The sequence below is a fragment of the Suncus etruscus genome, chromosome 13 (assembly GCF_024139225.1).
Source record: "Suncus etruscus isolate mSunEtr1 chromosome 13, mSunEtr1.pri.cur, whole genome shotgun sequence".
NCBI classification, from domain to species: domain Eukaryota; kingdom Metazoa; phylum Chordata; class Mammalia; order Eulipotyphla; family Soricidae; genus Suncus; species Suncus etruscus.
This window is the reverse complement of record NC_064860.1, coordinates 39,032,563-39,046,641: the sequence shown is the minus strand read 5'-3', so window position 1 is coordinate 39,046,641 and position 14,079 is coordinate 39,032,563. Positions and strand designations below refer to the sequence as shown.

The following is a 14,079-nucleotide window of genomic DNA, read 5'->3' as shown; positions in this document are numbered from 1 at the left end:
AGAAATTAGTAAATAAAATAAAAGAGAAAAATATCAGATCAAATGCTTTTTAAAATTTTATTAATTTCTCTGTGACCAAGAGTTTGGATATAAGTTTTGGGAAGGGGAAGGGCTAGGAAGGATCGCATTTAGTCAGATCTTGGGTTTCACTATCATTTCTACTAGATCCACTTAAACTGGTAGGATTTACCAAATTCTCCAATCCATCTGGGTTTTTTGGGGGGAACTGAAGGAAAGCTTTTTATTTTGTTTTCTTTAAATCTCTAGTCATTGTCTCTCAGGAAGTTTCCTCAAACTCAAATTAATGGAATTTACTCTTCTTGTGAATCATTAACAATCTATTTATATATAACTAAATACAAAACAGATTTATTCAAAATCACAATGACATTAGGATTCTAGATAAAAAGTAATCCAATAGAGAAATCAAGATTCTTTGACTTTGAAAATTGAAATAGAGCATGCAGAAATAAGGATAAGCCTTGGGACCAGAAAAACACAATACAATAATGCCCTCTGCATGCTTATGTTCATTGTAGCTCTATTTACAATAGCCAGAATTTGGGGAAAAACTTAGATGCCAACAACAGGTGAGTGTCTAAAGAAGCTGTAGTGCATCTGCACAGTGGAATACTATGCAGCTGTCAGGAAAAAATGAAGTCACGAAAGTTTCCTATACATGGATGGTCATGAAAACTATTATGCTGAGTGAAATGAGTCAGCGGGAAAGAAATAGACACCGAATAGTCTCGCTAACCTGTGGTATTGAAGAAAAATAAAAGACAGTATGGTAATAATACCCAGAGACAATAGAGATGAGGGCTGGAAGGACCAGCCCATGATATGAAGCTTATCACAAAGATTGGTAAGTGCAGTTATAGGAATAACTACACTAACAACTACCATGACTATTATATATAGAGGAATACAATGTTTGTCTCAAAGACAGGCAGGGGATGGGGGACGAAGGAAACAGGGGACATTGGTGGCAAGAAAGTTGCACTGATGAAGGGGTGTGTGCATTTTACGGCTGAAATCAATTACTAACATGTTTGTAACCATGGTGCTTAAATAAAGAAATAATTATTTTATAAAATAAAATAAATTTAAAAAGTAAAAATTATAAAAAGACAGGAAAGAAAAATGGAGGCAGGATACAGAGTAGAATGGGTAAGGCACTTGCCTTGCAAGCATCCAATCAGGCTTTGATCCTTGGCACAGATTCCAGTTGCCACCACAATGAGCCATGAACAAAGAGCAAGACAGGAATAAAACCAGAGGATAGCTGGTTGTAGCCTCCAAACAACAACAACAACAACAACAACAACAGAAAAAGTAAAGAAAAAGAAAGAATGAAAAGAAATGTGGACTAGAAGAAGGATGGGAAATAAAGTTGAAAAGGAAAAAAATTAAAATAGCAAAAACAGAAGTTTGTGTATAACCAACAGCTGGAAGTCAACATTCTTCTGCTTATTCATACTTGCATATCCTGTTCCTCTTTGTCTAATGAATTAACACGCTCTTGAAGTATATTTTCCTGCTTTTCAAAATTCTTTAGAAGATGCATTTCTTCAAATAATGTGAGATGGTGCAGGTCAGCTAATTTTATTTGAGTATCTAGTTTCAGTTTCTGATGTCTTAAGAGACGAAGCTCTGCATCAAAAGTGACAATCAGTTCTTGGATCTGAGGTAAAAAAGATTAGAGTATTTGTTAGAGCAGGTAATATGTTTTCAATTAAAAATACCAATTTGAGAGAACACATTAGCTCATCATACATCTATTAAGGATGTAAAGTTTATGGTTGCCTATGTTTGTGTCTAGTTATATAAATAGGTTCATAACATATATCAATTTTACATAAAATAATATATTAAATGGCAGGAATTATCTAGCCATAATCCTTTTCTTATTTTATTCACCATAGATGAAGCCACCAAGAAAAATGCCCTTCTGACTGGTGAAATAATGACTATGAGTTCTTTGTGGTTAGTGTTGTCATTTGCCTCCACTCTAGCCTCCCACAGTTAATCCACCATGACTTCTACAGTGCTTTTCATCTAGTAATCACTAACTAAATAGTTCTCCTCATTTATTTTAAACATAAACAGTAAATATTTTAGCATAGATATTGTTAATCTACTTATAATTATGTTAATCACAGAGCCACAAGAAGCTGCTCGATCTTAATTTACAGATAAAATGATGTAAACAAAGGGATTTCTCTGAGATCAAAGATGGCTGGAATAAGAATCTAAGTATCCCAAGACCAGGACTAGATCCTATTCAACTGTCATCCAACAACTCGAATTGCTTAATTTTGCTGATTTTTTCCCTAAGAAACTTTTTTAATTTAATTTTTTATTTAAATGTCATGGTTACAAGGTTGTTCATACTACAGGTTTTTTTTTTTTCCACAGATAAAGTTGTTCATGATTGAGTTACAGCATACAATATACAACAACTTTCACCAGTGCGTATTTCCTGCCACAATATCAACAGTTTCCCTCCTGCCCACCTTCCCACATCTGCTTCTGGGGTAGGCATTGTACTTCTCTCTCTCTCTCTCTCTCTCTCTCTCTCTCTCTCTGTATATATATACATATGTGATAATATACATATACACTTCTCTCTATATATTTACTTCTTTCTATATAGAGAGAGATATCTTTTCTGACACTATGGGTTGCACTACTGTTAATGAAAAGATGCCATGCATGCCACTTTATGTCAGCACCTAGTTCTTGTCCAGAATGATCAGCTCCAACTATTGCTTTCATAGTAGATCCTTCTCTATTCTAACTGCACTCTCAGTTCTTTGTGGCAAGCTTTCTACCATGGACCAGTCCTCCCTAATCCTCATCTCTATTGTCTCGGATATCCTCACACTGTCTTTTATTTTCCTTATATTTCACAGATAATTGAGATTATTCTATACACATAGAATAATATACATCTTACAAAAATGCATTGTAAAATTAATTAGAAAACTTGTTATAAAATCTGAATCTGTAACCTACAAAGTAAATAAAGAGAACCCCTTCATGAAACTGAATATAGAGGCATCTTTTTTTTTTCTTTTTATAAGAGGCATCTTCAGTGACTCAATGTCACTGGCCAAACAAACAGAAGCAAAAATAAATAAAGGGGATTACATTAATTTAAAAAGTTTCTACACTTCAAAAGATATGATGTCTAGAGTAAAAATACACTCTGTACACTGGGAGAAAATATTTGCCTATCACTAATCTGATGGTTAATATTCAAGACACATAAGTCCTTGTAAAACTTTGCAATAACAAAAATCTCATCAAAATGAGAAGAAATGAGAAAACAGTTCTTTAAAGAAGAAATACAAATGGCAGGCTGAACCTATAGCATAACGGTAGGGCATTTGCCTTGCACATGTCCAAACCCAGACGGACCCCAGTTTGATTCCTGGCATCCCATGTGGTCTCCCATGCTTGCCAGGAGCAATTTCTGAGTGCAGAGCTAGGAGTAACCCCTGAGTGACGCTGGGTGAACCCAAAAACAAACAAACAAAAATACAGATGGCAACAGGCAAATGAAAAAAATGCTCTTCACAGGGGTCAGCAGGTAATGCAATTGTCTTGAATGCAATTGATCCAAATTTGTTCCCTGTCATCATAAATGGTCCCTTAAGCCCCACCAGGAGTGTTTCCTGAGCACAGAGCCTAACCATTGCTGTATATGGTCCTCCCCCCCAAAAAAAAACCCAAAATATTTTTAATCAGAGAAATGCAAATAAAAACAATAAGCTATCACTTATTGGGAGGGGGTGGAAATGTTTTTTAAAACAAAGATAAAAACACAAAACCATAAAACTGAACACAATGATTTCAGGAGATTGGGGATGAGGAAAAAGTAATGGTAGTTTGTAAGTTGTGGACTTATCAGGGTTTGGGAAAGGTTAAGTGGGAGAAATATAAATGAGCAATGAAGTTATATTTCTTTTTCCCAGTTGTCCTCTCAGCTTTAAATAGCCACATTCTCACCCCTTACCCTGTTCAACAAATATTGTTGCATATAAATGTGTTTAATCTCATCTCTCTTCATAATCTCCAGCTCTATATCAGTTGACTCTACTGGGTCAAATTCCACTACCTTTGGAACATCAATATTGAAAATCGACCCCTTCGAGGCTCTCAACAATGAATCTCGTGTTGTCACTTCACCATCTCTTCCATGAGCCAGCTTAAAAATTTTTTCTTCTGGGCCTGACACCAGTGTGTGCTCTGAGCTGATAGATTTTTCTTCCTTTTTTTTGGTTTGCTCTTTCTTGAAAGCCAGGAGAATGTCATCATTATATTGAAATCTCTTTTCTGGGACTTCTTCTGGGTGTATCATAGGAATTTTAGGAATGGGGAGACGGTTGGACACAGGAAGACTCAAATGAATATTCTTCAGTTCTTGTACCAGGCACTGTATTTCTTCAATAACAGCCACTTTAAGGTCTCTAAGTGAGACAATACTCTTATTCATCTGCATTTTCTTTGAGTGGACCTTATAAAAGAGCAGGAAGAAAATTGGCTTACATTCTGTGACTGAAATTCAATTATGAACAATTTTATAGACATGATGCATAAATATAGTAATTACCTTTAAAAAATCAAAGTTTTATATAAGTCCATATAAACCTAATAAATTAAATTGCTGCCTAACAAAATATGATAAGTACAAAAAAGAAAACAAAATGAAATTATACACAGAAGTCTGAAATAGTATTTTTGTCTGTTGACTGGCATAAAACTAGCAAAATATGTAGCAGACCATTCTTACTAAGTTACTCTTCTCCACATTTTAAGCTTTTTCCACTTAAATTATATATAATTTCTTTATTTAAATACCGTGGTTACAAAAATGTTTATATTTGGTTTTCAGTCAATGAATGTATACCACCTTTCACCAATGTAACTATCCCAATACCAATATTCCCCATTTCTTCTTCCACCAGCTCCTTGTCTTTGGAACAGGCATTCTATTTTTCTCATTCTATTTTTATCATTGTCATGGTAGTAGTTAGTGCAGTTATTTCTCTAACTGCAATCGCCATTCTAAATGGCAAGCTTCATATAATGGCTGGGCCTACTTCTCTATTGTCTCTGGATATTATTACCATACTGTCTCTTTTTTCTTAAATCCCACAGATGAGTGACACTATTCTTATCTATTTCTCTCCTTTAAACTCATTTCACTCAGCATAATATTCTCCATGTCCATCTATGCATAGGCAAATTTCATGACTTCATTTTCCTAACAGCTGTGTAATATTCCATTGTGTAGATGTACCACAGTTTCTTTTGTCAGTCATCTGTTGTCTCCATTTAACCTTGTTCATATAGGATCTCTGGTATCCTTTGGTTAGTTTTTGAATTTCCTTGAATTCTCTTAATCTCTCTCCATCCTTAATCTTCATGGGTTACATTTATCACTGCTCAGGAGTCATAGTAGTGGTACTGGAATTGAACTAAAATCAACTGACTGCAGAGCAGTGCCTTAACCCCTGAATATTTCTACAATCTTTTATTCTTGATTTTGACCCTTTTATTACTGCTGCTTCTTGTGTGAACAAGGTCATGATCCTGAATTTCAGTACCATGTCAAACAAAGAAATTTCAGGACAATTTTTTTTCTTTTTGGGCCACACTCAGTGACGATCAGGGGTTACTCCTGGCTATGTGCTTAGAAATTGCTCCTGGCTTGGGGGGAACCATATGGGACGCTGAGGCGTCAAACTGAGATACGTCCTAGGTTAGCACATGCAAGGCAAACACCCTACAGCGTGTGCCACAGTTCTTTATTGGTTCCTTTTCCATTTTTTTAAATCAACCTGTGCTCTCCACTCAAACACTAATGTCAGGCATACTCATTGCTTTCATATTACTATGCCCTCACCTCGTTATCTATGTTTTATAAATGCCAACGGGCACTTGCATCCCTATTCTTATATATGGTTGGCAACTGAATCATGCAAAGACTATTAATGGTTAATTTTATCAAAAAATACTGGCTAAATAAGAGAACATGGCAAGTCTCCAAATTTTACAGAATTTCACTAGACAGTTACTGTTTATAAAGCAAAAGAAATGACCCACAAAAAATAGAAAGTTTTATGAAGTAAGAATAAAAAATGAGGTGGCGCTAGAGGTAAGGTGTCTGCCTTGCAAGCGCTAGCCAAGGAAGGACCGCGGTTCGATCTCCCGGCATCCCATATGGTCCTCCCAAGCCAGGGGCGATCTGAGCACTAAGCCAGGAGTAACCCCTGAGCATCAAATGGGTATGGCCCGAAAAAAACAAACAAAAAAAAAAAGAATAAAAAAAATCAACATTTACGATTTAAACTCAAAAACTAGAACTTGGATGAACAATAATTTGAAAGCACCTAATGCTCCCAAATTAAGTTTAAAAGAATGAATCTGTCCATGATAATACAGTTAAGATGCATAATGCAAGATGCAGGGTTGCATAATGCTAACCTTGTTTTGATCCCCCTCATCACTGAGTGCATTCCTGAAGGACCCCAAGCACTTCCAGGTGTTGGCCTTGAAGTCTCTGAGCACCACCAGCCATGGTAGTCTGGGTAATCCCTGGCATTATAAGCCTAGTACAGCACCATATCTTTGGGCCTTTGCATGGGAACATTGGCCCAAATGGCTAAGAATTCTGAGAAGCCCCCAACAATTTAAAATATTTTTAAATTAACTTAAAACAGTTTGATAAAGGCTGTAAAGTTACTATTTTTTGAGAAGAATCCCCTTACATGCCAACTCTTTGTATTTTCACTAATATCACACATACCTAAGCACTAGTCACAGGATTACAAATATACAAAATACTTTTAAATACGGAATACTAAAAATTTTATGTGAAAACAACAAATTAAATCATTTATATGTAATAATAATTTTATATAAAATTATACACAATGATTATATAAATATAGTAATAAGCACTTACTAATTTTAATGATTACACTAAATTTTGAATTAGAGAAAATGTTAAATTATTAGTAATTGGTATTAATAATATTTTTATAAATAATGTAACTAAATCTTAGGGAGTTTTCTCTCAAGTTCACTTAGCTAGTAAGTGGTAGAAATAGGTACAGAACTGTAATTATCTAGCAGAATAGTGTGTTTCCATTATTTTTATGCTGCCATTGCAATAAAATACATTTCAGCCCAATGCAATTGAGTTTAGAGCATCATACTTGCACATTTAGATAGATTATAAAATTTTGTATAAGATAACTCACAAATTGTGGTCACAAATAACATTTCGTTATGAAAATGAATGCAACATGACAGATGAAACAACTAGATAAACATCCTATGTAGTCATTAATAAAAGGTTAAAACCTTTTGACCAGAAAAATATGAACAATAAAAATTTATTTGTAGGGGCCGGCGAGGTGGCGCTAGAGGTAAGGTGTCTGCCTTGCAAGTGCTAGCCAAGGAAGGACCGCGGTTCGATCCCCTGGCGTCCCACATGGTTCCCCCAAGCCAGGGGCAATTTCTGAGCGCTTAGCCAGGAGTAACCCCTGAGCATCAAATGGGTGTGGCCCGAAAAAAATTATCTGTAGATTTTAATTGTCAGGTCAGAATCCTTATAGTGTTGCAATGTACAGAAATCTTGATGAGGGCCCAGAGAGATAGCGCAGCGGTGTTTGCCTTGCAAACAGCCGATCCAGGACCAAAGGTGGTTGTTTCGAATCCCGGTGTCCCATATGGTCCCCTGTGCCTGCCAGGAGCTATTTCTGAGCAGACAGCCAGGAGTAACCCCTGAGCACCGCCGGGTGTGGACCAAAAACCAAAACCAAAAACAAACAAAAAAAAAAAAAACAGAAATCTTGATGAAATAGAAAGATACTCCTTTCTCAAGATATTTTACTTCTATTTCATCAGAAATTATAAAAGATTCAGTAATTATAACTATGTACAACCTGAGGTGCAATGAAAAAGTAGCCATATGCCAAATTCTCCTAAAAATAGTAGTACAAACTTTTTAGAGCTTCTAAATGAGGGCTAAGGGGACTATACAAAGATTTAAGGCAATTGCCTTGCACTTGCCCAATTCTGGTACAATCTCTAGCATCATATTTGATTCTCTGAGTACCAATAGAAGTGACCCTTGAGCACAGAGCCAGTTGTAATCCCTGAGCACTGCTAGGTGTGTCCAAAATCCAAAAACTCCAAACAAACAAATAAAAAATATTGTTCACAATATATTTTGTAGGTGCCATCTTCACAGGTGTTTGTGAAGATGTGGTGGAAAAGGAACCCTCCTCCACTGCTATTGAGAATGCTGTCTTGCTCCCACCCCTATACGAAACAGTATTGAGGGTTCTCAGTAAACTCAGAATCAAACTGTCATATAACCCAGAAATCCTGCTTTTGGTTTTCTCTCCTCAGAACAAAACCAAAACCAAACAAATGAATAAAATCCCCACTTATCCAAAAGGATCACTATTCATATCAGCACTCAGTACAATAGCTAAGAGTTTGAATTAGTCCAGATGTCCAACAACAGATTATGATGATATGACACTTATACACAATGGAATACTACATAAGTAATGATACCATCATGCAATTTGCTGCAACATGGATGGAACTAGAAGATAGTATGGGCCGGGAAGGTGGCGCTAGAGGTAAGGTGTCTGCCTTGCAAGCGCTAGCGTAGGATGGACCACGATTCAATCCCCCGGCGTCCCATATGGTCCCCCCCCCAAGCCAGGGGCGATTTCTGAGTGCATAGCCAGGAGTAACCCCTGAGCGTCAAATGGGTGTGGCCCAAAAACCGAAAAAAAAAAAAGATAGTACGTTAAATGAAGTAAGCAGAAGAAGAAGAAATACAAGATGATATCACATTATCTGGTGGTTAGACTGTCTGCATGAAGAAATGCAATGGCATAAATGGGGGTTGTTGAGAACATCCTAGGCCCCAGAATGTAATGAGAAGGGAAGAAATTGGTGGGAGGGGGGAGAAAGATGCATATGAAGTGAGGGGAAATAGGGGCTAAGGTGTCTCAGGTGCACAAGTAGTGTTAACTAGGGACCTGAGCAATAGCACAGCAGGTAAGGTGTTTGCCTTGCACACAGCCTACCTGGATTTGATCCCTGGTATCCCATATGGTCCCCTGAATCTGCCAGGAGTAATTTCTGAGTGCAGAGCCAGTACTAACCCCTGAGCACCACTGGATGTAACCCAAAATCCAAAACACCAAAAATACAAAGAAAAAATAAGAAAGACAAGGAGGAAGAGAAAAAGGAGGAGGAGGAGGAGGCAGAGGAAGAGGAGGAAGAAAAGAAATAAGAGATGGAGGAGGAAAAGTACGTCTTTATTTAAAAAAAATAATATGTGAAAGTCAAGTTCTATGACTGTCCTTATGACCACGGATCACAAAAAGGGTGATCTTTACTTAATTCTATTAAAAATTTAAAATGTCTTATCATGAAAGCTATGGGTGAATACCACAGAGTCTAGGTGTCCCAGCTCCTCTTCCTTCTTGGCAGCATTTATTCTCATGTGCTCAGGTATCTTATAGTCTGGAGCTGTCTTCAAATTAAAATCTCCCATATACAACTGAGCCTCTCTAATGGCTTGAATATCTTTGGGATCTTCATAGTCATCATCAGGTTTACTCCTGTACCTATTATAAAAAATGGATAAACCCATGACACATATGAAAATTGACTTTAGCCTATCTAATTTACTGTAGATACAAATTTAAATTCAGTTATGAAGTGTAAACATAATTCTGTATCAGTGATACAGTTTTGCTTATAAAAACTTTTAAAATTGATGGCATCTCAATAACAATTAAAAACAATAAAATACAAAACACTAATCATATTGCACTAAAATAATATGAATCAATTGGACTTTCAGCACTTTTGTGCATTAATTTATATCAAAATTATTATTTATTTTCTATAAAAATAAACTTTGGAACTGAAGTTTTTATTAATGAAACTTAATTTTTAATTAATTTTAATTTTTAATAATTTGAATGTTAATTAAGGGCTAGAAAGATAGTATAGGTATCATATGATCAACTTGGGTTTGATACCAATATTCCAGGTTCCCTGGAATCATTTTTAGAGATGGCTCTGGAAGACCCCAGCAGCCAGAATTGTTGATAATTTTCAGTACTGTTGGGGTCTGAGTAGCATCAAATTCTTGGGCTCTTGCTTTGAACCACTGATCCTGTTGGCCAAGAATTGCCAGGAGGAATTACTGAGCCTCCTTACCACTTCTTGGAAGACCCTCCCACATAAAAAATACAATAAAAGTTCATTAATTTTTAATAAATTATATGACTATCATAAATTTGTCATAACTTTTTCATTATAATAAAGGCATATAGTTTACATGATAGCATGAAATTTGTATTTGTCGCTCCTGCTTTCTCCAAAGCCAAACTTGTGGTACTACAGAGTAGTTAAAGAGAGCAAATTATTAGGAAAGCTGAAAATACAATGCAAAACAATGAATGATAATAGTACGTTTATAGAAAAGAATGAAAATTAAATCATGCTAATAGATAAACCTAATGCAAAGGAAAAAACCATACTTAAACTATGCTCAGAAATGAACTAACCATGGATTAGATATGATTTTCTGATGGTTTCTATCAGGCCCCATACATAGAGGAAAAAGGTATGAATAGGAAACATAACACTAAGTTCAATTTTATAAAACTAATTAGGAAATTGCAAAAGAAGGACTGAATAAAGTTCTACCAATGTTTCTACCTCCACATATACAATATAATAGAAAATTTTATACCTGAATTAAAACTGAAGAACTAGCATACATCTATATCTATACCAACATATAATTCTGCTAGGGAAGAAATAGGACATCTAGAATATAGGTTGGCATTTTATTGTGGAAATAATTGAGAAACATAAAGCTCCCTATCTCATTCATTACAGTAAAACAGTCAACTTAAACAATTTAAGGGCTAAATGATAGCACAGTGGGTAGGACATTTCTCTTGGTTGTAACTAACCTGATTTTGATCCCAGGCACCCTATGTTGTTCCCTGAGAACCACCAGGAGTAATTACTGAGCACAAAGCTAAAAGTGACCTCTGATTGACCTCAGGTATAGCCCAAAACAAACCCAAACAAGAAAATATTGCATATTGTAGTAAGCTCTTTGGGGAAAAAAATCAAGAAAAGCTATGAAATATAATATATTAACTGTCAATACTATATTTTAGTATATAGTATTCACTAGAAGAACATATATCAAAGAAAAGTAGAAAATATAAGAAGGGAGAAAAGGATGAAGGATGGATGGAAGAAAAGAGGAAGAAAGGGAAGAAATGTGAAAAGAAAGAAGAAAACATTTCTTTCCATGTGAGAGAAATAGACCCATAATTATTCTCATGCTATAAATAACTAGAAAACTGTACAACAACATTTGGTGTGGAGATGATGAAACCTTGGTACTTTGCTGGTACAAATATAAATTAGTTTAACCTTTATGAAAAGTGGAACAGTGACATATAATGTAGAAAATTAACATGTAGAACATTAACAAACAAAAAGATTTCTTGGATCAATTTTCTGTCGGACATTTTTGTTGTGGCAGCACTTCAATGCAAGGGCCTATCATGCAATGTTAAACCAATCACAGTCATTCTGGGAGTCTCCAAGATCACACCCTGTGGTATTCAGGGGCCTCCAGGACTGCACTCAGCAAAGTAGATGAGGCAATGTGACCTGACCACTATACTATTTCTCATCCCATAGTTCTATATTTTTTAAAAGCAACTTTAGATAGTGATCTAAAAGAGAAAACAAAATAATAAGATATTAAAGGAACATGCAGAAGAATATCTTCTTTGTACTAGGATAGAAAATATGTCAAAATTGTTAAATATTGGTTTGAGAATTATAGGTAAACTAGAATTACTGAACCCCAAATTCTAAAAATCAGTGAAATTCAGAAAGATCCAATGGATTATTCTTTGATATATTGAAGTTACATCTCCTTCTGTGTCTATTTCTTTACCTCTTTAAATAACAATGTCAATAAATATTTTTAAATAGACTTTGAATTAAATTGAAATGAAAGAACTTAGGTAACAAACTTACAATTCCTCCCATTCCTTTTCTCTCTGCTGAATCTTCTGTTGTGCCTTTTCGGCTTTTAGCATTAGTTTCCGTGTTTTTTCAATTTGATTATGCACCATAATTTCACTTAAAGTTTTAGGCCGTAATTTCTTTCCTTCTGCTATAACTGAGTCATTTCTAACACCAACAACCACTTCTGCATAGAAGAGTTAATAAACATCTTTCCAATCTTTTTAAAACATCAAAATAAAACTCCAATAATTCTTAACCATGCCATATAAAATACAGAAAATTTAATGAATCAGTTACTAAAATATTTATTAAACAAATGTTATAAAATTAAGCACCATATGTATTTTAACACACAAAAACAAAGTTAACATCTTGTTCTTTTAAGATTCTTACTAAAAATTAGCAAGATAAGACATATATTAAACTATTTCAGAACAAAATAAATAATGATATTAAGATAGGAAAGAATATGTGTGTGTGTAGTGGAGGAGAGTATTTAAGCATGATTGTAGGATGGGAAAAGCCCATAAATCCTGTTTGAGACGTAATTTGGGGTAACATATCAACTTCAGTGGCTAATTGAAATACTGGCTAAAGACATACCTTCAAACTTATAAGTTTAAAATGTTTTATCAATAAGTAACTATATAGATAATTAGTGTAATCATTTTTATACAAGTATATAGATATATTGTGTTCAAAATTACAAAAACAAAGATGTAAACAGAATACTGAAGTCAGGAAATCAAAAGGGAACTTGCATTCAAAAGAAAGCCCATAAGGTTCACAGCAGAGCTATCAAAACAGGTGGCTTTACAAGCCAGAAGAAAATGGCGGAATAAAGCATAAAACTCAACATAATGATCAACTCACCAAAATACTCTGTCTAGCTATGTTATAACTCAGATTTTAAAGAATGATACCATTTCAGGGACAGGCATCAACTTAGGGAACTCATAACTTGGAATTCTTTTTTGCAAGAAGTGTTCAGTTCTTTAAAGAACGTAACAAACTTTCTAGTACATGGCAGAGTATGCGGCTCACTCACATTGCTTATGGTTATCCTCTATTAGAATTAGAAATATATGTCTACTTCTAGCTCATTAAGAGATTTTATACATTTTCAAAAATGCTTAACTTATATTGAATTTTCTATACCTGATCAGGTTGTTCTTTTTTTCACCAGTAAGTCTCATGATTACATCTTTTACTTATTGATACAGACACTTAAGCAGCATTTATAATGCAACATTTTATTTGAATAAAATACACTCTTTTACTTTTATAGGACTGTTGAAATTTTTCTTTAGACTATTCTTAGTTCTCTTTACTCTTATTAAAATTTACATTTGCAGGATTTACCTAATTATGTACATGTTAAAATATGTTAGCCTATTTAGAATATTTGTAATATGAATTCTTTAACTTTGTGGGCCTCTAAAAGATAAATTGTTTAAAAAACATTTATTTCATCAACTTACTGATTTACAATGTTTGAAACTTCAGGAGATTAACTCTATAATCATTTATATGTGTATATGTGTCACTACCTCAGCAATAAAACATAAATAAAAAAAAAAGAAAAAGAGAGTTCTCCCACATGTAAGATTTTTTTAAAAAAGAAACAAAGAGAACAATAAGTAGTCAAAGTTATAAGAACTGAATTATTTTTTAAATTTAAGGCTACATTTTATTGTTTAGTTTGAATAGTAAGTTGGGCTTTTCGTTTTGTTTTGGTTTGGTTTTAGTTTTTGGGTCACACCCAATGAAATTCAGGGGTTACTCCTAGCTCTACGCTCAGAAATCGCCCTAGCTTGGGGGACCATATGGGACACCGGGGATCAAACAGTGGTCCATTCCTAGATTAGCAAGTGCAAGGCAAATGCCCTAATGACTGCGCCACCACTCAAGAACTGAATATTTTATTCGTAGAATTGATCTGAAATGCCATATGTGTAA

At 34.8% G+C, this 14,079-nt stretch overlaps 2 protein-coding genes across 2 annotated transcripts in view; both read right to left on the bottom strand.

Moving 5' to 3' along the window:
- Positions 1-14,079, bottom strand: part of USF3 (upstream transcription factor family member 3) — an 869,396-nt gene that overhangs the window by 518,705 nt on the left and 336,612 nt on the right. The window lies entirely within an intron of this gene.
- CFAP44 (cilia and flagella associated protein 44) overlaps positions 1-14,079 on the bottom strand; it is a 124,750-nt gene that overhangs the window by 22,112 nt on the left and 88,559 nt on the right. Inside the window, exons 23-26 of the mRNA XM_049785552.1 lie at positions 12,130-12,301; positions 9,494-9,671; positions 4,022-4,522; positions 1,481-1,684 (exon numbers count right to left, since the gene is read on the bottom strand). Coding sequence (XP_049641509.1) covers positions 1,481-1,684; positions 4,022-4,522; positions 9,494-9,671; positions 12,130-12,301 — 1,055 coding nt within the window. The remainder of the gene's footprint in view (positions 1-1,480; positions 1,685-4,021; positions 4,523-9,493; positions 9,672-12,129; positions 12,302-14,079) is intronic.